Source organism: Palaemon carinicauda, chromosome 33 (assembly GCF_036898095.1).
Source record: "Palaemon carinicauda isolate YSFRI2023 chromosome 33, ASM3689809v2, whole genome shotgun sequence".
Taxonomy (NCBI): Eukaryota; Metazoa; Arthropoda; class Malacostraca; order Decapoda; family Palaemonidae; genus Palaemon; species Palaemon carinicauda.
In genome coordinates, this window is record NC_090757.1 from 20,412,434 (window position 1) to 20,438,919 (window position 26,486).

Genomic DNA, 26,486 nt, shown 5'->3' on the forward strand with positions numbered 1-26,486 from the left:
CCTTCGTGCTTAGGTAGCACTTCCTTAGCACCAACTGTGTTAATAAAATAGTCAGGGCACAACTCAATAATTCTATTCACCAGTTTTTAACAATGTTTCCTGAATACCATCCTCATTATCATTTGAGATCAATAAATTGCCCTCAGGAATAGTTGTGCTATTTCTGAAATGTCCCTTTGGTATTTGATTATTACCCCATAGCTTACTATCTTTAGGAACCTGATGTTTTGTAGGGTTAGGTTCAAAAGTTTGCTGTTCTTTATAATTTCTTTAAAATGTCTAGATTTAAATTTACCCACTGAATAGGAGTGAGAAACTTTCTTTTCGCATGGTTAGTATCAACTGGCTAGTCCGAAACAAGAACCTGTTCTGCACTTTAGTTGACCGGTAAGACCCATCCCAAAGAAAGAAGAATACAGTAGGAGCAGAACCAGTGATATGTGCTGCACAATAGACTTCTATAATCTAGTTCACTAATGGGGAATTAAGCTCATGAGCAACATTTTGAATCTCTACTACCTTTGGTGCTAATAAGGGTGTTTGAAAAACAGCACATTTTTTTCAATATTCCTTAACCTTCTGTCTAATAATCTGCTTAATTCAGCCATGACATTGCCTTTTTAAATTCATTTAGGTCAAAAACTTCCATATTCTGAAAAGCTAGGCCAGTAATCTGGCCTACATTTACAGACATTATCTGAAGAGCATGGAATGTAACAAGGCATAAAGTTTAACTTCAAACTAACATTTCTTTAATTTTCTATATACTTTCATTATCTTTTGTGGCAGGATCAAGTACTTTCAAATAAAAAGCATCATCTGATCAGAAAAAGTAACACTCATCACACCAAACTGATAGAACACACGAATCCTCGCCAATCAACACATCGAACGCAGGTCTAATTTTGCCGAAAGTACTTCAAAATTCTTAAAAACTTTAGTAAAAGCCATAATTCCTATACACCTGTAATGAATTTATTCTACTGTAATATAGCTTGCAGTTGCTTTAGACCTATGACCAAACAGGACGAGGCCAAACAGGTGAATGAGGAATTAAAATGGTGGTGGCAGATAGGCGAATCCCTTGACTATTCCCTACTACATAAATTTTTACAAAAAAGTTTCATTGAAATAATATTACAACAAAGATATTAAAAAATAACTTTGTCATTTCTTTCAACTAATATTTTATGCTCGCAACCAAGGGGTATATTCTATGGATGAAGTGAAGGTGGCATTCTGAGAGAACTGTGAAACAAAGCCCATCATCTGTACAAACCTCCAACCAACTTCTCCCCAAATGGGTTATGGTAGATAAAAGATTGACAAAAGGTGATTAATAATAAAATGAATTTTTGGCACTACATTTTAAACTTCCAAGTGTATCATATGGAAAAATCCCTTCATGCAAATCACCTATACAAGGTCTAACTTTGTTATCAAGTCTGGCTGAAGCTAAGTGATAAAAAAACTAAGACATAAAAAGACAGACTGACATTTATGCACAAGCACTGATAGATGAAAATACAAACATAAACCATTTGTGACATACAAGCTAACCTACAGCATAAGTATTATTCTTTATATTTTTGCTTATTGATCCTTCCTCTGAAATCAGACACACTTTCAAAATTACTCACCTAACATGAAAAAATCTTCCTTCCACTATATATTCATGTTCTAATACTAAAGCAAGTTGCTATAATGCCAATTTTAGCTGATACATACCAAGACTGCACTCCAAGCCCATTCTCTGTATTTTTGGTCTTTAGTTAGTCTCCACATGTAGAACCAAGATTCAATAGCTTCTGGTCGAAGGATGTAATATTTTTCAGATGATTTCAAAGCCCTCGCTTCCATACCTTCCGTAAAACGGAAACTTTCTGGTCCAAGACCCGTAGGTGTGCGTGCATAGGACTCGTGGCATGTATTAGAGAGGCCTTCGGCAATTTCCATGTGCGTCTTTGAATTTTCACTGTCAATTGTTTTTGAACCAAGTGCATACATACCACCTAAAAAAAATAAAATGCATAAAAGTTTTGCCCTATCATAGTCTTCATATCTTAGTAATGTACTCAATCTTTTCAAAATTCCAAGGAAAATTTTTCTTCAGTAAATTACATTACACATCATGCAACATCATTAGTTTTAAATGCATTATCAAGAAAACAAACTTACCTGCAAAACATGCTAAGTGGTCCATTTTGTGCTCTAACCGATCAAACTTGCTTTCAGCTAAGTAGGTGAGGCCTGAATGGGACTTGAGAACTAAACGTTTTGTGATGGTGTCTACTGCTTCCTCATACATCTCTTTGGCTACGACGTCTTTGCAGTTTGACTGAATATAACTTTTTATGAGATACTCATAAAAACTGTCCCCTAGTGCACCAACAGATGTATGGCCTGGAAAATAAAACATTTCAATTAAAACTAAACCAATGAAGTCATTTCACTTTTCAAATTTTTACCTAAACCATTAAGACCTTTATAAACATTTCATCTAACTCCAGTCTGAATGTTTATTACAAAAAATGAAACCCAAAGAGCATTTCATAAGATTTTTATGAATTTGATACCCATACAGTACTGAAAAAAAAAACTATCTTTTTAGTTTACCTGTACCCTCAATAATTAGACAAATCTAATCCATGATAAAAACAATATTGTAATTTAATAATGTCAACAGTTGTTGGCATTTTTAAATAACTTTCTTTAATTTGCATAGTACCCAGTTCTTTCCACACAATACTGTAAGCTATTATCATCATCAATGTTACATCCTTAGCTCTTCCTCTACAGGGTTTAAAGTCGAATAATTTATCTTCTATCCTGTTCTCTTTTTTCTTGATTTCCCCTTAAGGACTAAATTTTCATCTATAACCTTTTCCTGTTCTAATAATTCCCTGACCTTATTGCATGTCTTTATTCTGCAAATTTTGCATACACTATTTTTCAGATTGACTTGTTCCTCGATTCTTCTCATCAAAAGTTCAAATAGCTAAGCCTTTTAATCAGCTTTTAGAAATCTTAGCGCCATCAATTCCATATTCTTGATATAAACTTCCCACCATGCACCAGTTGATTCTTAACATGTTAAGGTAAAACCTTATCAACTTATTTTTCCTTTTTAGTACTCCTGTTCTACTGCATATAGTAGTACAGTACTGGGCTTAGGTATTCCTACGTATTTTCTGCTCTCTCTACAAATGGAAAATTTAAAAATCATCTGGCAATCTTTCTCTATTTATGTGAGATTACTATCACTTTATAACTTATCTTTCAACTCCTGCTTTATAGTCCAGTCTCTCCAAGCTACCTCTTCTAGAACTAGTCCCTCTATCACAACACAGTTCTAAACTCTATCTTCCATTTGCTCTTATCATACATTTCAGGTATGTAAAGCCTCATGCTTCATATATATTCCGTAAACTAGCACACCTCTTGCAACACTATTGTTACACCTGTATTTCCTAATTTCCTTTCCTCACTGGGCTATTTTTCCCTGTTGGAGCCCCTGGGCTTATAGCATCTTGCTTTTCCAACTAGGGTTGTAGCTTGGATAGTAATAATAATAATACACTTAGCAGTTAACCCCAACAGCAATCACATGGCTACTTTCCTGATAATACCTTTTCCTATTTTCTTTTCAGTCCTTATTAGTTTTGTTTTGTTAATGTTTATTTCTGATCCTCTCCTCTCCACTGCAATCTTCTACCTTTTGAACATTTCGACCACCCATTCCTCAAAATTTGATGGCAACATTAGATCACTGCTATAGAATAGTTAAATAAAGTTCCTTTTCTGAGCCATCTCCAGATTAAATCCATTGTTGAATCTCAAACTATTCTGATACCTCTGACCAGTATCTTAACTCTACATGAAGTATTATGGAAGAGCAACATCACTAATTTCTCCATATATACAAATATTTGATATAACTTTCTCTTTGCATGGTATTTGCTGGTGATTCTCTCAATATAAACAATATTTCTGCTGTTGAACTCTCGCATGAAAACATAAATACAATAACCAAGCTTTACAAAATATTATCAGTGGAAATGAAAGTTTACTATGAATGAGCACATTTTATAAGTCCTGACTTCTACAGGGCTAAACAGATCCAATAGACAATTATTCCTTAAAAGACAGATGACACCATTCCTTAGAAAAACATTCTGAATACCACTGTTTACTGCATATTACAAAATTTTTTGATGAAGCGAGAAAAAAAAATAGTTCAGTACCTGTAAATACTACCCACTTTTCTCTCGGTTACCTTTTTACCTTATGGACCTAGCAGTATTACCTTCTGTATTTCGCTTTTCATCTGTTCATTTTGATCTCTTCCTGCCTAGCTATCCAGTTTCTTTAATTTTGTTTTAGTCTCTCACTGAGGAGCGAATTCTTCAGATACACTTTACTAGTTAAGAAAAAGACTAATGGCTCTTGATGAGCTAATTCATAGTAATATAGGAACATATGACAATTCACAAACCTCTCAGTACATTTATTTTGAATATTTTCCATTTCATACATTTAAAAAACAACATTGCAACATGTTTAACAGAATAAACCGTGCAACAGCATCCATTCCTTTCAAGTATTACATATAATCCATAACATCAATACAAAATTGAATAACTACTTACGCTGGCCCCATTTTCCTGTCTTTGGGTTCATATAGTTTGGATACAAACCACCCGGACGATCTGTCTTCCTTATTACATCACGGATTCTCAATACTTTCTCTCGGAACACTGGATCTCCTGATATATCGGAGAGATACACAAATTCCAGATGTAATGTGCCAAACTCAGAAAGAATACTTGAGCCACCACTTGCCCAAGCATAATTTTTTGCAATCTGAGAAAAAAAAATATGAGATTCATTACACTCATAGTCTACACAATCTTCCTAAAGTTCACATGAATCTACAACAAAATTGCAACATTTTCCTAATATAAACATTAAAGATTACTAAAGGTTTTATAGCACTAATTATATTTTCTATATTCAATACAATACTATAGTCTATTAAGAACATAATTATTATTATCATTATTAAATGCTAACCTACAACCCTAGTTGGAAAAGCAGGATGCTATGAGCCCAGGGGCTCCAACAGGGAAAATAGCCCAGTGAGGAAGGAAACAAGGAAAAATAAAATATTTTAAGAATAGTAACAACATTAAAATAAATATTTCCTATATAAACAATAAAAACTTCAACAAACCAAAAGGAAGAGAAACTAGATAGAACAGTGTGCTCGAGTGTACCCTCAAGCAAGAGAACTCTCACCCAAGACAGTGGAAGACCATGGTACAGAGGCTATAGCACTACCCAAGACTAGAGAACAATGGTTTGATTTTGGAGTGTCCTCCTCCTAGAAGAGCTGCTTACCATAGCTAAAGAGTCTCTTCTACCCTTACCAAGAAGAGAGTAGCCACTGAACAATTATATTGCCGTAGTTAACCCCTTGGGTGAAGAAGAATTGTTTGGTAATCTCAGTGTTGTCAGGTGTATGAGGACAGAGGAGAATCTGTAAAGAATAGGCCAGACTATTCGGTGTGTGTGTAGGCAAAGGGAAAGAACCGTAACCAAAGAGAAGGATCCAATGTAGTACTGTCTGGCCAGTCAAAGGACCCAATAACACTCTAGCGGTAGTATCTCAATGGGCAGCTGGTGCAATATGTACTAGTTCACCTGAATTTATATACAGTAAAAGATTAAAGCAACTACTTCAATAGACATTAAACATTGGTAAATATTTTAAAGGGCTGTGAACAACTCAAGTTGAAATACAATTACACTTGCTTAAAAAATCAATTTATAACCTTAGGACAGTTTTCGAGAGTTTGAATTTACGGTCATGCTAGGAGCATTATTTTTTTTTCCTCATCAAAGGAATTTCACTTTGTTGCACACCAATATGTTGTTGTCCCTTGTCGTCCTCTTTTCAATTCAATTAATGTTAAAATTTCTACGGTCTAAAAACACTAAATAATAAATGGGAGATTCGAATAACCAAAAAACAAAGAGATTACAGCAAAATTAACAAACTGCATCAGTACCTGATATTGCCATGAAGTAAAAATTTACTTCTGAATATCTAATATATTATGATAGGAAATATACAAAACTAAATAACAAAGGATTAAGATTTTGAATAAGCAGTAAATAAAAGCATATGATTCTAAAATTCAACAAAAGAATCTTAATATTATGCTGATTTTGGGAAGCAATTTTTTTTTTAGGTAATGTGTATTTTTCCTAAGTCCTATGATGGGAGTATGATTTCTGGGAAGCTGGAATCTCGGCTGTTAGAAATCACAACGAGGTGTCGGTAATTAATGGAGGGTAGCAGCGGTAGCCACTTCCCTGGCTCACTGAGAAGCTACTCTGACCTTCACCTAGAACTTACAGGGGGGGATGGGGAGGAGAGAAGTATAACTTAAATGACTCTGGTTTGTATAGTTAGGAAAAATATGAAATGCCTTTAAAAATTTGTGATTTGTCCCTACAACCCTCATACTTTAACAGGAGGCTTATCTCAAGGAGGAGGGGGGAGTTCCTATAACAAAATTGGTTGGTTTAAACCCTGTTATATTTAAGCACTCGGTCATTAGGAGGAGCAAAACAGTTGACTCCAATACACTTCCTATACCTTGTTTCAAGAGATAGGCTAGGTTGCCGTTACATGACAGGTGGTCCCAAATAATCTATATCCTCTCAAGATAACGGGTTTACACAAATATGTATCTTCCCTCTTTAGAAGAATGGGGAAATGAGAACTTCTACCTTAAGATTTAACAGAATAGCTACTCGGTATGATAGCTTACCTGCATCAATGTCTGTTCCAGCAACACAATTATCCAATAGCTACACCCAAAGGAAGGGGAAGGAGAATACAAAAAAAAAAGGCCAGACATTCTTACTCTCTTAGACGAGATGCTTCTTGTCTTGTGAAGGAGTCACCTGCTGGGTAAAGATGGGGCTTAGGTGCTAATCATATGTATATATGAGCATGGTCCTACTTGCTACGCCAATGTCACTGTCCCTTGCTTTTCCCATTTCTTGAGTGGCCTTTAAATATTTAAAATTTCCAGGGAAAAGCAGGACAGAGAGGGGAGAGTTAAGCACTTCTTCCATTGGTGCAGCAGACGAGGCAGGATCAATCTATGGACTTTGCTTTAGAGACAGATAGGACTTAAAACAGTCTCTCTCTGGAAGGAATACCTTTTAACACTAGGACGGTCAGAACATCCTTGGGGTATCATCACTGGCTGTGGCTTTCCCTTAAACAATAATGCAGTATTATCAGGTCGATACCCAAGATAAAAAATATGCTCCTAGCGGGATGCAGATACCGCTATCTTGCTGTGGGCTTCCCCAAGGGTCAATTCAACAACTACTTCCGCTTTGCATTTCTGCAGAGAAGGGCAACACAGAAAGATCAGAAGCCAGGGTTCCAAGAGGAAAGAAAAGAGATCAAGCGGATTTATTCATCTTTGCTGAAGAACCCAAAAGAAGAATATCGCTTGGTTTTCTTTATCTTCTCCTTGCCGAACTTCTGCTATTCAGAGGCCGAATACTTTACATTCCTCACAAGGTAAGACTGAGAGCAGTCATGCAACCTGCAGGAAGGACAAAATGAATGGCGATTCACATTTTTCTTGCTCATATAAGCTACCTAACATCATCTGGACACCCCAGGGCATATGACAAATTGTGGTTTCTTCATCTAAGGCACACAGTGACAAACAATCGGTAAAGCAAGAAAAACTATAATAAACCAAGATTGTCACACAGAGAGTATGTTTCTACTACTTAGCAGCTGAATTCATAAGTGGCTTTTCAGTAAGCTGTCAGGAGAGTGGGGCTTTTACTATGACTAGTAACTACCAACACAGTGCTATAATTTTTAATAGCCGAGTTTCCAGCTTTGCTAAAATCATAGACCTATTAAAGAACAAGGGTTTGTACAGTATCCATGTAGGAGCAAATAGTTTTTAAACATTTTTATAAAAAACAAATATATACAGTACTACAAAAATGGGATATATTCCAGAAATAAGGTAACACTAATATGACAAATTTGTAGATAATTTGTATTTTTCCTAACTATACAAACTTTAGCTATTTAATAGGGGTATTACTTTCGACGTAGCTGATATGAATGAGCCATTAATTTTTAACAAGGATTTACTACCCACACCGCTAGTTAGCGGGGGTAGGGGAGGGTAGCTTGCTACTCCCCGCCCCCCTCTCACACACCTGTGCTTCAGCTCACTTTGCTTGGAGGTAGGACTTCAAGGGGGATAGGGCTGGCAGGCAAATTTGGTTAAATATGGAGTTTTTATGATAAAACAAAGTTTTATAAATACTTACCTGGCAGTTATATATATAGAGCTGATATCTCTAAATCGGCAGAATTTTTCAAAACGAGGCAACTGCCTTGTGGTGGTTGGGAGGTAGGTGGTAACACCCGTCACAAGGTGGTCCAAGGAATCATTCCCATGTCTAAGACTTCAGTTCATCTATGCCCGACCTGTCTCCTGAGGGGAGGTGGGTGGGCCTTAGAATATATATATAACTGCCAGGTAAGTATTCATAAAACTTTGTATTATCATAAAAACTCCATTTTTATGAATAGTACTTACCTGGCAGTTATATATATATAGCTGATTCACACATTTGGAGGAGGGAAACAGACAGTAAACATCGTTGGGGAAACAACAAAAGAGTTGTAGGAGATAAAAACACCTTGATTCCTTGCCTGCTAAGATAGCTGATTCAAAGGTACAGCCTTTAGAGTGGCTTTCCCTTAGGAGTTATCCAGGAGTAAGCCTGCAAAGCTGTAAAAAACTCAATCAAGTCTGTCAAAGGGATAAGACCAACAACTTGACTAGACTTCAGAAACTACCTTCGCCCCATATAATAAAAACTGCAACCTTACTCAAACCAACCACCTAACCCTGCAACATAGACATAAACTATCTATCTAGACTGAGGGAACTGCACCACAAGACGAAGTCCACAGACCATCATAAAAACACAAACCCTCATACATGCATATAAACCAAGGTTGAGTGGGGTTATTAACTCCTTTGCCTAATACAGAAACCGCAGCTATGTATGGGCCCAAGGTATAGCACTTGCCAAAGTCTACTCTCACCTCTCTAAGTTAATGAGAAGCGAAGACAGAGTTGCTCCTCCAGAAAATAGCATCCATGAATAGCCTAACTAACATATATTCCTGATATGCCAGAGAGGTAGCAATGGCTCTCACTTCGTGAGCCCGTAATTTCAACAGGGCGAAGTGTTCCTCCTCACATAAGAGGTCGTGAGGTTAATGACATCAAACGTTGTAGGACAGGGTTACGAAAGGGTTCTCGCTCTTTACGAGAAAGATGAACCTTAAGCCACAAACTGCCCTATCCTAATTGAAGTTCACCCTCTTCCCAATCGCCTGGACTTCGCTGACCTCTTGGCATTCGCTAGAGTCATAAGGGAGAGGGTTTTCTTTGCTACAACCCGAAGAGAGGCTAGCGAGATAGGTTCAAATTTCTTGGAGCACAGAAACTTAAAACACCACATCCAGGTTTAAGAGTACCTATTACGTCGTCTGAAAAGGCCCAATGAGGTCCTGCAAACCTTGACTTTGGGACAACTCTAGGCCTCTATGCCTAAAGATGGCGGAGAGCATACTGCTGTATCCATGATGGTAGATACAGCCAGCTTAGCCTCCTGTCTGAGGTACAAGAAGAAGTCTGCAATCTGGCTCAGAAAGGTAGTGGATGAGGAAACCTGTGCCGCCTGCACCAAGCTCTAAAGGTCTCCCACCTAGATCGGTAGACTCTTTGTGAAGAGATCCTCCTTGCTCTGGCGATAGATTTCGTCGCTTGTGCCGAAAAGCCTCGAGATCTGACAAGCTTCTAGTCAGTCTGAAGGAAGTCAGTTGAGAGCAAGGGGGGTAAGATGATACCTCTCGAAGTGGGGCTGTTTGAGAAGATCTGGACTTGCCGAAGTCTTCTTGGGAAGTCCATCAACATGCCCATCACTTCAGAAAACCATTCCCTAGCAGGCCAGAATGGCGCCGCTATGATCATTCGCCCCGAATCGAGGAGAGCGAATTTCCTGAAGACCAAATTGATGATCTCGAACGGGGGCAACGTAAACATGTCCACCCCTGTCCAATCCATCAGGAAGGAGTCCATTGCCAGAACTTCCTCATCCGGGACTAGGGAGCAGCAGTAGGGGGTCCTCTTCTTCCAGTTGGAGGCAAAAAGGTCTGATACAGGTCTGCCCCACAACATCCAGAGACTGACAGACTTGCGGGTTGAGAGACCATTCTGAGAGAAAAAACAAGTCTCTTCCTGCTGAGCATGTTTATCCCGATGATTCATGCCCAAGAACAAACCTCCTTTCTAGATCCAAGAAATCAGAACGAAGGCGTCCTTGATCTCGACACACGATTCAACTAGTGTCATCATGAAGTCCTAGATTCTCATGTTCAAAGTCATGCCCCATGCTAGAACTTTGACATCAAGCGTCCTGAAAGACGAGGCGCCGATCGTCTCATAAGACGTGGCGCCGAAAGTCCTGTAAGACGTGGTGCCAAAAGTCCTGTAAGACGTAGAGCCGAGAGGTTAACAGAGCGAGACGCTGAACGTTCTAAAAGACAAGGTGCTGAGCGTCCTGGTGTCAGAAGAGACTCTTCTTGCTGACAGGAAGACCTAATTATTCGATAGGCTCAACATTATCTAAAAATCAAGATACAGGGACGCTCTGATTTCTCGAGAGGGCAGCATTCCGCTACATAAAGCAAAAGTTACGTGAACATGAGAGGGGCGGAGCTGAGATCAAAACACACGCCCGAAACTGACCCATTCTTCCTTGTAAACAAACCCCAGATAAAGTTTGATTGCATAGCCTGCCACTTAGACTCCTCTCTAGAACTGGGAGAGAGAATCGTTGTAGCTAAAAACTAAAGGAGGTTTCCCTATAAAAGGAAAAAGTAATCCTCCTTCAGAAGAAGTACTGACCAAAGGTCTGCTCCCCTCTTCTCCAAAGATTTTGATGTCTCCGTGGAGGACTTTGACTTCTGAACGAAGGCGTAAAGAGCATTTACGTCCAGGACCGGACAAAAGACTCTCTCTCCCAAAAGAGAGACATTGAAGTTGCAAAGTCGGTTAGGCAGAAAAGTCTTATCGGAGTAACTAACAAAGGAGGATTCACTAGGAAAAAGATTTCGCATCCATCCCAGAAAAAACACGGACCAAAGGTCTGCTCCTCTCTCCCAGGCTCACTAGAAGTAGAAAAGTCTGGATCCTACTGTTGTTAGTCATCAAATGTTTCTGTTTAAAGAAACAAAAATTAATATATTCTTAAAGCTCCATTAATGACCACGTGAAAACTCAGAGGGTGGGGAACATGGAACAACAGAACTTAGGATCCTCTCCTTCTGTTAACCTCAAACAATTCAACAGGAGAAAAGTGAACACTAAAGTCATCCTTGACAGAGAGCTTATAAGACGTGGCGTCGCCCTGAAAGGACAAGGGGGCGATCGTCCTATCATCCTGAAAGACGAGGCTGCCCACGTCCCGAAAGACGAGGCTGCCCTCGTCCCGAAAGACGAGGCTGCTCTCGTCCCGAAAGACGAGGCTGCCCTCGTCCCGAAAGACGAGGCTGCCCACGTCCCGAAAGACGAGGCTGCCCACGTCCCGAAAGACGAGGCTGCCCTCGTCCCGAAAGACGAGGCTGCCCTCGTCCCGAAAGACGAGGCTGCACTCGCCCCGAAAGAGGAGGCTGCACTCGCCCCGAAAGACGAGGCTGCACTCGCCCCGAAAGACGAGGCTGCCCTGAAAGACGAGGCTGCCCTGAAAGACGAGGCTGCACTCGCCCTGAAAGACGAGGCTGCATTCGTCCTGAAAGACGAGGCTGCACTCGCCCTGAAAGACGAGGCTGCATTCGTCCTGAAAGACGAGGCTGCATTCGCCGTGAAAGACGAGGCTGCATTCGTCCTGAAAGACGAGGCTGCATAAGTCCTGAAAGACGAGGCAGCATTAGTCCTGAAAGACGAGTCTGCATTAGCCCTGAAAAACGAGGCTGCATTTGTCCTGAAAGACGAGGCAGCATTCTCCCTGAAAGACGAGGCTGCATTCGTCCTGAAAGACGAGGCAGCATTCGCCCTGAAAGACGAGGCTGCATTAGTCCTGAAAGACGAGGCAGCATTCGCCCTGAAAGACGAGGCTGCATTCGCCCTGAAAGACGAGGCAGCATTCGCCCTGAAAGACGAGGCTGCATAGTCCTGAAAGACGAGGCAGCATTCGCCCTGAAAGACGATACAGCATTCGCCCTGAAAGACGAGGCTGCATTTGCTCTGAAAGACGAGGCTGCATTCGTCCTGAAAGACGAGGCAGCATTCGCCCTGAAAGACGAGGCTGCCCACGTCCCGAAAGACGAGGCAGCATTCGTCCTGAAAGACGAGGCTGCATTCGTCCTGAAAGACGAGGCTGCATTCGTCCTGAAAGACGAGGCTGCATTCGTCCTGAAAGACGAGGCAGCATTCGTCCTGAAAGACAAGGCAGCATTCGTCCTAAAAGACGAGGCAGCATTCGTCCTGAAAGACGAGGCAGCATTCGTCCTGAAAGACGAGGTAGCATTCGTCCTGAAAGACGAGGCTGCATTCGTCCTGAAAGACGAGGCTGCATTCGTCCTGAAAGACGAGGCTGCATTCGTCCTGAAAGACGAGGCAGCATTCGTCCTGAAAGACGAGGCAGCATTCGTCCTGAAAGACGAGGCTGCATTCGCCCTGAAAGACGAGGCTGCATACGTCCTGTCTTGAAAGACTCAGCGCCGAGCGTTAAGGCAAAATGATATTCACTATGCCACTCGGCGCGTTCGGTTCCGACCAGAGGGTTCATAAAGCCGACTGGCGCTCTGGGACAAAAACCGAGTCAATGATGGTTTGTAAGCATTGATATTAGCAGAGAATATCTATGACTTAAGAATTGCCATTAAAATCAAAAGTGATGCAATGCAAAATTCTAAAAGCAGTGTAAGAATCTTAACGTTCAACACTCTTTGCTTTACCATGGCAAGGGCGAGCATTCTTGGGAACGTTAACAGGAACGCTCGCGAGGGCGTTTGCTCGTGAGCTAACGCCTCTTGTTTCCTTTCGCCGATCGACGTTCCTTCTCCCATGGGCCGGGGAGCTTGGAAGAGGTCTAAGGCTAGGAAAACAACGTCCCTGTGCTGAAAGAATCCAATGCCTAATTTAGCACTGAAAACTTGCACTATTAAATTCTTACACAAAAAACCATAATTAGTCCTGCCCGTTGTGAGAGAACTTATTCTTCTGCCACGGGCTTGAATGAGAAAGCAAAATCGTCTCTAGTACTTGCTATATAAACTGTAACAAAATATTTTTTATAAAATATAAAACTGACATTTCCATAATAAAATAAACTTTCAAACATACTTACCCGGCGGTCCATACAAACGCCGGGAAAGTTATACGTTAAAGATTAAAATGAACAGAAAAAAGGGAAAACAAATGTAATCCACAATTAATTCAAAGGGAATTAAAAAAACAAGCGAGTTGTAATGATAAAAAGAACAGATATAGCAATAACGTATCTATATATATAAATGTAAACAATAGGAACATATAAATGAAAAAGCTACTAAAACTAGAATTTCCATATAAATTAGTTGTTGTTGGAGAATAATAGCCAACACTTTAATTCCCATATCAAAAAGAACGCTACCAAGGCATGTTGGGACTGCACCGAGAGTAACGAGTAACAGCGCAAATTAACCATACGCTAGTTCTATTTAATTTATGAAATTAGATCGATGATTTAAAGAACGAACACCAAATGGACAAACATTTCTTTAAAATTTTACATTAAAAGTTAAAAAACTTATATAAGTGGAATTCCTCCCATTCTTTGCATAAAACAAATAAAGAGAATTGCAAGACATACATGAAGATTACATCACACGACTGTGACGTCATAGAGTTGCCTGAACGTATTTCCGTCATCAGGATTAAAAACTTCGCAACTAAAATATAGTGCACAAACAAAACCTCTGCATACAAACTGTGAGGATCAACCGACACTTTCGGTAACCTCATGTTGCATACATCACTCGCACAAACACGAAAATTAAGTTATCACTCATGATAAACAAAGTAAATAATAATAATAAAACACGATTGCCAAAACCCTAAATCAGTGCACTTCACCAAACGAAGTCCAAAAAAGCGAAGAAGGGAAAATGATTCGAAAAACTCTCAATGGTGGACCGACGATGTTCTCGATCCAGCCGGCAGAGATGAACTGAAGTCTTAGACATGGGAATGATTCCTTGGACCACCCTGTGACGGGTGTTACCACCTACCTCCCAACCACCACAAGGCGGTTGCCTCGTTTTGAAAAATTCTGCCGATTTAGAGATATCAGCTATATATATATAACTGCCAGGTAAGTACTATTCATAAAAAGCTAAGGTTTGTATAGTTAGGAAAAATACAAATTATCTATGAATTTGTCATTTGTTCCGTAACTGGAATACAAACCACGCTATTTAATAGGGGTGACTCACCCATTAGGAAGGGTGGATGTCCCAGCCAGTCTGGCTTTTGGCTTTGCCCGGGGACTCCTTATTTGAGTGTGTAAGCACCCAAGAAATAAGGAGTCCCTGCACCTCGCTAGAACCTTGCTACGCAAGGTCTGCGGCGCGGCCTACGCAAGCTGTGTGTGAAGGTATGAAGAAGTGTGACTTGTCCTAGAAAGAAGTTCTGAAGTTCTCTAGATGGAAACTTGTAGACTAGGACTTTCCCAATACCACCTCGTCCGGGTATGGGGACGTAACAGTATTGGTCTGGGTCATTTTACAGTACGGAGACTAGAAATCCGGAAGGAGTCGAATCGAGGATTCGCTACTCCTGGATTCTGAGTCTTAGCAATAAACTCAGGGACAAAGCTGAACGTTACCTCCTCCCATCCCCTTGAATGGGCAACGTCATACGAGAGACCATGAAGTTCGCTGACTCGCTTTGCCGAGGCCAAAGCTAGAAGGAATACCATCTTCCAGGTTAGGTGGTGAACTGATGCCTGGCATAATGGTTCATATGAAAATCTCTTGAGAGACCTGAGAACTCGAACCACATTCCATGGGGGAGGTCTCACTTCCGACTGAGGGCCGGTAAGTTCATAACTATGTATGAGTAGAGAAAGTTCTAGCGATGAGGAAATATCCATTCCTTTCAGCCAGAAGGCGAGACTTAAGGCTGAGCGTTAGCCTTTCACTGCCAAGACTGAGAGGCGCATTTCTCCACACAAATACACGAGGAACTCCGCTATTGTTGCAATAGTGGCATTGAGTGGAGATACCCCTCCCACGACACCAACCACAGAACTTTCCACTTTGCCAGGTGACTGCTGCTGAAGACTTTCACAGGTGTCCAGACATACTAATCGCAACTTGTTACGAAAATCCTCTCTCAGAGAGGAGATGCTGGATAGTCTCCAGGCGTGAAGCCGTAGTAAACATACGGCTTTGTGGAAGATAATGGCATGTGGTTGTTTGAGTAGATTGTGTCGTGGAGTGAGTTCTGTTGGTGGCTCCGTTAGAAGTCGCAGAAGGTCCGGGAACCATTCTGCGTGATGCCATAGCGGAGTTATGAGGGTCACTGAAAGATTGACCGATGTTCTGGTCTTGTTGAGTACCCTCCTCATCAGACAGAACGGGGGGAAAAGCGTAAACATCGATGTTGTCCCACCGTTGTTGGAAAGCATCTTGCCAGAGAGCCTTGGGGTCTGGGACTGGGGACCAGTACAACGGGAGCCTGAAGTTCAGGGCCGTTGTGAAGAGGTCCACAGTCGGAGAACCCCACAAAGTCAGGACTTTGTTGGCTACTAGATGATCCAAAGACCACTCGGTACTCACTATCTGAGATGCTCTGCTCAGGTTGTAAGCGAGCACATTCCTTTTGCCCGGAATGAAGCGTGCCGCTAGTGGTATCGAGTGGATTTCGGCCCATCTCAGTATCTCTACTGCTAGATGGGATAGTTGCTGCAAAAAAGTACCTCTTTGTTTGTCTATGTAGGCCACTACTGTGGTGTTGTCGCTCATCACCACCACAAAGTGACTTGCCAGGTACTGTTGGAACTGTTGAAGGGCCAGAAAGACAGCCTTCATCCCTAGATTTATGTGAAGGTACTTTTCCGACTCTGACCAGAGGCCTGAGGTCGTGTGGCGCAGCACGGTGGCCCCCATCCTTATTTTGAAGCGTCCGAAAACAGCATCAAAACCGGGGGGAGGACGAGAAGATCCACTCCTTTTCATAGGTTCTCGTCTGCCACCCATTACTGGAGATCCATCAGTTCCGCAGGTCCCATGGGGATCTGGATGTCCGGGGAGTCGTACGTTTGATTCCACCGGGACTTAAGTCGCCACTGGAGGGATCTCATCCTGAGGTGACCATTGGGAACTAGACGGGCCAGCGATTTAAGGTGACCGAGGAGACGTAACCACGACTGGGCTGAAAGTTCTTCTCTTCTGAGAAAAGGTCTTGCGACCTTCCTCAGCCTTGCTATCCTGTCGTTAGATGGGAAAGCTTTGTGGAGAGTGGTGTCTATAATCATGCCTAGATATACCAGTCTTTGAGTGGGAAGTATTGAAGACTTCTCAAGATTTACCATGATCCCCAAATCTTGGCAAAGTCTCTGAAGTTTGTCTCGGAGTTGAAGAAGGGTTGACACCGAGTCTGTTAGGATTAACCAGTCATCCAGATAACGGAGGAGACGGATGCCAATCCTGTGTGCCCAAGATGATACTAGGGTGAACACTCTGGTGAAGACTTGTGGTGCTGTGGAGAGACCGAAGCACAGCACCTTGAACTGGTACTTTCTGTTGTCTAGGCTGAATCTTAAATACTTCCTTGAAGACGGATGGACTGGGATCTGGAAGTACGCGTCCTTTAGGTCCTGTGTGCACATGAAGTCTTGTGGTCTTACTGCTAGTCTGACCGTGTTCGCCGTCTCCATGCTGAACGGAGTTTGATTGACAAACTTGTTCAGAGCTGCGAGGTCGATGACTGGTCTCCAGCCTCCAGACGCCTTCTTTACAAGAAAGAGTTGACTGAAGAAGCCTGGAGATCAGTTTGGAGAGCGACCTTCTTCTACAGGGTATGGATTTATGCCCGAAGGGCTTGCACCCTTACTGATCCCATGGCAAGGGAGTTCAATGACACTGGATTCGTCGTCAGGGGAGGTAGAGATGTTATGAACGGGACGCGATATCCTAGACGGATCACAGAGATTGTCCAGGAATCGGCCCCGAGTTGCTTCCACCTGTTTGAGCAACTTTGTAGGCATCCCTCCACTGGTGGACATGCAAGGGGACTGCCTATCCTAGCATTTGCGGCCTCGGCTGCTCCCTCCAGGATTCTTGCCTCCCCTGGAGGACTTTTTGCCTTTCCTTTCTTTGACAGGAAAGAGCTTAGACACCAAGGTCTATGCTGCTGTTGTCGTCTTAGTGGTCTTGACTGGACGGGACTGCTGTGGTGCTGGAGGCTTATAGGGCTTAGATGTTAAAGCCCTATGAAGGAGGGAGTCTTGATGAGACTTCCTCCACCTCTCAGCGGCATGTTCCACATCCTTAGGTTCGAACAAGATGGATCCCTCTAGGGAGAAATGTCTGAGCCTATTGATCTCGGTGCTAGGGACCTTCTGATGGAATCTCTAAGCTACTGCATCCCGACGTTTCAGGATGGCATTTGTCCACAAGTTCGAGATTTGGTGGGCCAGAAACTCGATCGTACGAATACCTGAGAGAAGGAAGGTTTCCATAGCTTTCCTGGTACGTTCTTTGGAGAAGTACTCAGAACGTATCAGCATACCTAAGGTCCCCAAACAGATGTGGCTTGCATAGCACACTTCGCAACTTTCTCCTGGTTGAGGATCTCGGCTGCCGAGGACCAGACCTGCCAGTTGGAAAGTCTCTCAAGAGGGACTTGCCTGGTTAGCTCTTCCAGCGAGTGGTGAAGAGGAAGAGCTAAACAAGGCTCCTCAAGGATCTCAAAGTACCTCCTCTGCTGTACACGAGGAGGTGGGAGGAGCTTGTTAGTGGCACCGGAACGGTTGGCGGAGGACATCTCGGAGAGCTGTTGCAAGATCTTGTCCCTGGTGCTCTTAACCCCTTGAGACCAGGGCAGTGCTGCACTGGTCTTGGAGGGTTTCTAAGTACCAAAGACACGGTCCAAGACCGTGTCCTTGCCCTCTCGAGGAGGGATCTCTGGGTCAGAAAACCCGTTGAGAGCCCTCATTAGAGTCAGAACTTGCCAAAACGCATGTTCTGACTCTTGCTGGTCTTCCCCTGCTGTAGGACTTGCAGTGCAGCGAAGTCTCCTTCTATCCCCAAAGACTCTTCTTGGGGAGAGTCGCGGACATTCCGAGTGGCTAGCTGGCTCCATCCTAGTCCTAGTAGAGGACTTAAGCAATGTTTTGGAGTTCTTAGATTCCTTCCTGGGAAGGATGTAGGACCCCAATATTGACGAGGGTGGTATGTTCCTTTCAATCCCCGACTGAGTAGACCCGTCGGCGCGAGGAGAGGTTTCCCCCATTGGTGCAATGGGGGAAAGTCTCTCTTCGCTTGATACCCTTGGGGACGGGAAATCTTCGTCCGAAAGGGAAGGAGAGGCAGTCTGAGGAAAAGAAGGAAACTGCCTCGAAGGTCTGAGTGGAGTCTGTTTCTTTTTCTCTTCAAAGGGGTAGAAGCAGCCATGGTTCTGTGTCCCAATTCAGAGAAGACAGGCTTTAAAGCCTGCGTTACGGCTCTGATCAGTGCACCGAACCAGGGCTGTTGGCTGACAGACGCGATGTCAGACATACCCCTTGAAGGGACAGGGATTGAAGGATCCCTGGGAGAAGTCCCCACCATTAGTGGGTTCCCCTGTGGTGGCTTTGGGATCCTGGACCCCTCTGGATGTTTCCCTTCTCCCACAATGCGCTGTGGTTTGCGCATGCGGGGAAGGGAAATGAGGCGATGGCAACCTTGCCGTGCGTAGTTCAGTAGTCTCGCGTGCGGGAGGATATTGACGCTTACGCGAGGGAGAATAATGGCGTTCGCACGAGGGAGAATATCGGGGCTCGCGTGCGGGAGACTGTTGGCGTGCGCGTGGGTGCGGGAGACTGTTGGTGTGCGCGTGGGTGCGGGAGAGTATTCGCGCGGGGGCGGAGGATTGCTAAGTTGAGTGCGCGGACGCGCAGGATTACCATGTTGAGTGCGCGGGCGCGGGAGAGAGTTTGCGCGCATCTATACCAGCCGTAAGGCGCGTGCCCGCAGGAGAAAGATCCCTAGCACATGGGTGTGCAGTTGAATCATGTGGGGGGCACGGTAGCGCGAAAGAATGTTAGCGTGCATCCTTTGGGGAGGATGGGCGACCTTGCGGATGCGCGCGGGAGAAGGCTGGTGCGCAGGTGAGCGTTGGCGCGATGGTACTGGTTGGCGCGTGGGAGAAGCCAACATTGCTGACTTCCCAGAAGTACTACTTTCAGTAAATCGTTGGCGTGCAGGTTTTTCCTGGCGCATATGATGATGCGCAGCGTGGCGCGCATGAGAGTTGGATGTTGGGCGCATATGCACGCGGGCAGAAGACTGATGGCACGTGGGAGAGCGCCATTGCGCAGGAGGTTGATGGCGCACAGGTGGTTTGCGCGCAGCTGGGCGTGGGTGCGTAGGAGAATGTTGGTGCGTAAGCGCATGGCGCGCAAAACGTGGGAGTATATGCACATGAGGGCTCGCCTAGCGTGTGATGGAGCTATGCTCCTGTTGGCGCATACGCCCTTGATGCCCTATGTTAGGGTTTAGTGATGGGGCCTAACGAGCTACAAAGGAGCATTCATCAGGTCTCTTCGCCGCGTAGCGCATATGTGGTTGGCGCGCAATAGCGTGCTTTGGTGGAGCCTTGTTAGGCCCATGTAGAAATGGTTATGGCGGGTCGGCAGGTCTGTCGGATGGAAGGTCAACGTGTCATTTAAAAGGACGACCTTCCACCGAAGGAGATTGCGAAGGATCTGCAGAAAGGTACAGGACCAGTGCAGGAGCAGTGATGGATGATTGGTCTCGAGGCTCCTCTGCGGTGGACTGCATCGAAGATGTTGAACCAAAGAGGCGCCTCTTCATCGCATGTGAAGGAAGGCCTCTAAGGCTTAGAGGAAGGCGAGCCTTCCGACGAATGCGCCCTCTAAGGGCCGTTGGATCAGCAAGCTGACCTTCTGCAGTCCTCCGAAGAGGAGTCTGTAAGTGAACTGGGAGAAACACTAGCAAGAGAGACTGACGATGGACTTAGTTTCTCCCTCGTAGGGTGAACAGGAACGGGAGAAACTAAGCAGTCAGCTACAGTAGAGTTTGGAGGCAGAGGTGATGACCGATACCGCATTGGATACCTCTGACACCACAACGTCGACAAGAGACAGAGACAACGATTGCCTGACAGCAGCACCCAATCGGATGTAGTTAAGCAAAACCTCTTTGGAGGGCAAACCCATAAGGCCCAAAGAGGACCAAAGCTGGAAAAGGTAAGTTAATGACATATCCTCCCCCGGGGGGAGAGGTGGAGCTGCTTCGCTAGGGGAAGCAACATCATCTCTCGAGTCCCGAGGTTGGTAAACAATACATCGGTCTACGCTACCACTCGACGGTCTCTCGAAAGAGACCGACCGAGTGGGAGCTTCAGAGGAGGTTTGGGCAACGGAAGAAGAGACCTTAAGTTTTCTCCTTTCGAAGCAACCTTCGAAGGAGAAATATCCTGTTTGGACTTCTTCTTCCGTCGCCGCGAAAACCTCTCCCCCTGGGAGGTAGACCACTCCCTACACTCACTACACCTGTTGTTGCTATCACACTGTTGGCCCCTACAAGAAGGACAAAGGGTGTGAGGATCAGTCTCGACCACTGACATGAATGTTCCACAGGGGGCGGTCGGGAAACCCAGGGCAGGTGCACATAATCGCAGAGGCCAACTTCACATATACAGACCTAGAAAAAGGAAAGACAAAAACAATTAAATGGCTGCCAAATGACGGCGAGGATGAGAGCGGACACGTCCAACCACCATCCAAGCCGAGAGCAAAGTGAGCTCAAGCACAGGTGTGTGACAGGGGGTGGGGTAGCAAGCTACCCTCTCCTACTCCCGCTAACTAGCGGTGTGGGTAGTAAACGGTTGTTAAAAATTAATGGCTCGTCATTTCAGCTACGCCGAAAGTAATACCCCTATTAAATAGCGTGGTTTGTATTCCAGTTACGGAACAAACAGCAATTCTTACCCCATTTGCAACATTAATTAGGCCGTATGGTATTCCAGTTGGAGTGTCAAATGCAGGGAGAAGCTTCCTTGCAATATGTAGTGCTCGATCCCTGAATAAGGCGTCACCAGTCAGAGCAAACACCGATAACAATCCACCAACAAATCTGATGTTTGTTTCAAATACAGACATTTCCGATCTCTGAAAGACAAGATGAATAAGTGTTTACAAAAATTGCAGTAAATTATGTACAAAAATATGTAAGTAAACTCAAACAATTTAATGAAATATCAACAAAATAACTTTAATTTTCAAAAATATCACAATGCATTTGCTCCACAACTCCTTACAGCATTGATTTCGATTTATCAGCAATTATGACAAGCTAGAAAGAAAAATTAATATAGATACACTGTATAGTATGTATTGTACACTGTAGTAAAATGAAAGACCTTACACAGTGAAAAGCAGAGATTACATCATCAGTACAGTATACATCAGTACAGCCAGTATACTTAAATAAACAATCTAAAAAAAAATGTACCAATAATCGTTTCCAAGACAAGGAGTAAACAAACTGATACAACCTTAAGGAGTTCTTTCACTTATTAAATACATTGATTATTGGGATATTGATATTGCACTTCACTTGGAAGGCAGAGAATAAAGGCTGTCATTTTGTATGAAATTAATAAGTAAACATACCAGTAACCACTAAACTTGACAGATCTCAATCTATATCAATTTATTTTTTTATTGAAGTAATACATTTTGCTGATAAATTTCATAAATTGATTAATATATGAGTATTGCAATTCAACTTAGATCAGAACCAATATGGAATTGCTTTTAGCTTTGGGATCATAATTTCAATTTTCAAGAGTAGTCTACTGTATACAACATAATAGGAGCCTTGTTGATTTAAAGAATTTGGGTCATGAAGCCCAGGGTTGAAAAAGTAATTCAGTGAAAATATCACAAATCTTTAAGTAATTTGTATTTTTCCTAACATACTTACCGAGAACTACTTTCTTAGGAGGTACCTGGAATCTCCTCTCAACCGACCAGAGTTTTGTGTAGTTTACCCTACTTCCGTTTTCTATGAGGAGTAACCCAGTCGTAAGGGTAAACTACACAAAACTCTGGTCGATTGAGAGGAGATTCCAGGTACCTCCTAAGAAAGTAGTTCGAGGTAAGTCTCTGTGTTGGAACAAAATGGAAATTAAAGAGGGTAAATAGCAAAATGGAGGAAAGTAAGAGACTATGGAAGTAAATTATAAGGATAAAAAGTGGGAGCAGTTGGGGGCCAAGGAGTGCAATAAAGATCTATTACCGTAGTAATGCTTACAGTGTCCCTTGCGAAGTTTAATGAAAACACTAATCCCCTACAGAAAACTAGGCCTAGGCTATTTATACGATTCTTATAGTTATCTCAAGGCTAGGACCATAAGAAGTTTCTGATAAGTTATGTGTTATTGTACTCTTAACATCAATATAAAATTACTATAACAAAACATTAAAAGTTCAAATTTTATTAGTTTACATTTCTAAATGTCAAGTATTTGATATTAACTTGAGTATAAAAAAGTACAGTACTTACAGTATTTCAAATCCTTAACCTTTGATGAAACTAACATTACCTTGATAAAGTTATACTGTTCTTTAATTCTTTACTCACAAGCTGATTGAAATCCAGATGGTACTGGATCCATGCTCTCCCTTCATTGAACTCTTCCATGAGACCCATAATATAGAGGGTGTCTAAGGCATCCACGATAGTTGCTCCCATGTCCTGTCTGCCAAAGATGCCAGCGGTGTGGCCCCTTTTGCTAATTGGTTTTAATTCATTTTTACCCCAGGCATATGTTTTATATCCTCTCCATGCATGAAGTACCATCTGAAATAAAAGATTTTTAATAAAAAAATCTATACAAAACAAATATAATTTACTATCATTTCAAGCTAAAAGTGTTCTGCTAAGCTACAGAGCAAAAATAAAACATAAGTTACAAAGATTTTTTTAATTAAACAAGATCTACAATCTTCATGTGCAACAATTAATCATAAACAGAATTTATATACAGTACATGCCTAATACAAGAGCAAACTAAACATAATAAAACCCTGGTAAGTAGTTTAATGTTTGATGTTCCAGAACTATACTATTCATTGTATCTTACATACATTTTATCAGTTACCACTACCCTTATATACACGCAAGAAGATGTATCTAAACAACTATCAGTATTGATATTCTTGAAAAGTAGTGCCCTTTACAGAAACCACTTATTAGACTGTAGCACTTGTTACAAATCATCACACACAAACTATATTAAGAGGCCTTTCAGCCTTTCACAAAACTTGAACATCAGGTACGCCATCCCTTATAAGCACATGACACATTCCACCTTAATGATAATTCTCTAGTAATCAGATTTTGCTATAACCTACCTTGCAAACCAAGAGTTACACACTTCCCCTTTCCTTGGGATGCAAAATCCCCGACTACTCTGGTAGCTGGGGGCATGACCCCATGTCACAATTCCATGCCAAGGCCACCCAGGCCCAGGGCCCGGGGCTCTGGCCACAAAAGCTACCTTGATATACAAGCGGGACAGGTTTGGCCCCTCCTGTTGGTCCCTGGGGACAATGTTCAGAGCCATTGCAGTAATCCTGTGTCACAGCCCTGAGTCTGAGGTTTCAAAGCAAGGATGGTCAGGTATTAGCTCCCTGTTTTCGGCCCCCGGGAACTGATGCATGGGGCAAGGCCATGATCCCATCACGGGCCCCATCACAGTCACCTGGTACTGTACCAGAGTGGTGTTGGAGTACAGATCCATTTGTTGGCCTTGGAACCAATGCACATGGCTGGGGCCATCACCCTGTGTCAAGTTCAATCACTGCAGCCAGCCCCTGGCATTGTGGATTGGGATCTCTGGCTTTCCCATGACTAGGGGCGGGGGGAGGCAGGAGTTATGAGCCCAAAACTTCTGCTCCTCCCTCAACTCGCGGTACTTCAGTAGAGTAACTTAGGAGGATAGCACTATCCAGATCCTTTATTGTGCAGTTGTCCACACTGGAAGATCAAGAGTGGGGGCCGGTAGGATCTCCTCCCCATGCCTCCATGCACAGGGCCGTGGTCCTTCGCTCCACTGTGTCCAGGAACAGTATGAAGGTAAGATGACTCCTTCCCTGTCTGCCACATTTAGTACAAGGGATCTTTTCCCCACTGTTGCTGGCCTTCTTGGGTTAACTTGAGGCCCTGATTACGGTGGTTAGTTCTGTCAGAACAATTGTATTCTGGGGATAGGGAATGATTCGCTGGAACAACCTGTTATACTCTCTTCATGGGCTGAGTAAGAGGATACTATGAATTTTTCTGCTCCCGAGGCACCGGACCTTAATGGTCCCAACGGAGAAAGATAATCCCGGGTCTGTGCTACTGACAGACTCCAGTGTCTACTTTAAAGGGTGTTATGGTAGGAAGAAAGATACTTGAGATCCCTTCTTGAGTGGGGGCCTCAGTCATGTGGTGGATCTTCAGTGACCCTCAGGGGCCTAAGCCATCACTAGTGGTTGTTTGGGGCAACCTCATTCCCAGACAAGTTACCTCTGAGGCAGCTCAGTCACTTCAGAAATCTTCAGTGTGGGATTCAGCAATGAAGACTTCTAGGCATTTCCTAGAGTCTGGTAGGACCAACTGCAACTCCCAAGAAGGAACCATGACATGTAGCTCCTTCGAGTTACCCAACCTGTTTCTTCCAGGCAATGGGACGGCAGAAGAAGAGAAGCGGAGGAGTATGCTTTAATGCGCTCAACCATTTTTTCCTGGCATCAGAGTGTATGCGGATTGCTTGTTGTGCCTTTAGGCAAACCAGTTGAAGCACAAGGCTGAGCACTGGGTACTACGATTCCTTCAGCACTGTTACTTATTACCCTCTCCAGCCCTTTGGCACCCCCTTTATCTTTTGCCAATAGAGTACTAATCGGTTTTTCCACCATCTTCGAACCCTGTCCATGCAGATAGAGGTATGAGGGATATTGGGGTGGATCACACTCATATCCATCAGAGGAAGACTTCTTGCATCAAATGGATCTGAAACACATTATATAATTTTAGTACAGTACACATGCATCAAAAGGAAGGAAAAGTAATAATAAATACCTTCCTTCTCCGTCTACAGGTCTCTGGACTCTGAACTGGGTACTACTACTCCTCAGGTGTTCATTCAGATGTTCACCTATATTGTAACTTTGGCCCATTACAAGGGATACGATAATGGCTGTATCTCTAAAGTGGATGATCCTAGCCTCCTTCGTGTGGCAGTAGCTACAAGGTTGAGTTTGACTTTATGATTTCGTCATAACTAGGGATTGTGATAATCGAGGTAAAGTCGAATATCTTACCTATGCAGTGGTTGAAGTACCTGAGCATGCTGGTAATAGCGAAATTCTACCAGTTAAACAATCACTTCAGCAAGCTTAGGGAAGTAGTGCGTCCATTCTGTCAAACAGAACTAGCAAGGAGCAAGAGGAATACAGAATTCTCAGCCACCTTTCTTCATTGAAGAAACTTGTTCCTCAAGTGGGTGCTTTCGCCAGATATCTCTCCAAGTACTATATTCTTTGGCTGTTTGAAGAACCACTGGTTAGTCTCGCGTGATCACCATTCATCTTTGAGCTGACAGGACAGGAGGTTTGGGTTGATCTAACCTGTTGGCTAACGAGGAATCTCACATGTGAGTCCCACTAAAGTCTTCACCTTCTGACATGTAACTGTGCTCAGATGTATCGAAAGTGGGGAAGGAAGCACAACTGAATATCAGGATCATTTCAGCACTGTGATCAGATGGAGAAGCAACTACTTTTTGATATCCTGGGACTAGCAGCCTTCCAAGAACGTTAAAGAGGCATCCTGTGATTTGTTGCGACACCATAATCATATTGGCTTCCGTCTAGCTTTACCAGCTGATGAAGCAGATGGATTTCTGGACAGCATTCCATGGCAGGGAGTTGTCAGCCAATCACATTCTGGGCAAGAGGAATGGGCTAGCAGACAATTTAATAGCCAAGGGTAGGTTGTAGCGTTACAGAGTGGTCCCTACATCCTGGCATAAAGGAGAGGGTTCTGGTTTGGAGGGCTCTCCACGATCAACCAGTTTGCCATA

General features: G+C 43.2%; 2 protein-coding genes across 3 annotated transcripts in view; both read right to left on the reverse strand.

Moving 5' to 3' along the window:
• Positions 1 to 26,486, reverse strand: part of Mpv17 (Mitochondrial inner membrane protein MPV17) — a 509,363-nt gene that overhangs the window by 411,882 nt on the left and 70,995 nt on the right. The gene's annotated exons all lie outside the window — the stretch shown is intronic.
• The window catches only part of alpha-Man-Ia (alpha-Mannosidase class I a), an 89,651-nt gene that overhangs the window by 38,574 nt on the left and 24,591 nt on the right, over positions 1 to 26,486 (reverse strand). For both annotated transcript variants that reach the window (XM_068356805.1, XM_068356804.1), the window contains exons 2-6: positions 22,997 to 23,215; positions 21,340 to 21,519; positions 4,650 to 4,863; positions 2,179 to 2,403; positions 1,729 to 2,012 (exon numbers count right to left, since the gene is read on the reverse strand). In XM_068356805.1, the coding sequence (XP_068212906.1) occupies positions 1,729 to 2,012; positions 2,179 to 2,403; positions 4,650 to 4,863; positions 21,340 to 21,519; positions 22,997 to 23,215 (1,122 nt within the window). The remainder of the gene's footprint in view (positions 1 to 1,728; positions 2,013 to 2,178; positions 2,404 to 4,649; positions 4,864 to 21,339; positions 21,520 to 22,996; positions 23,216 to 26,486) is intronic.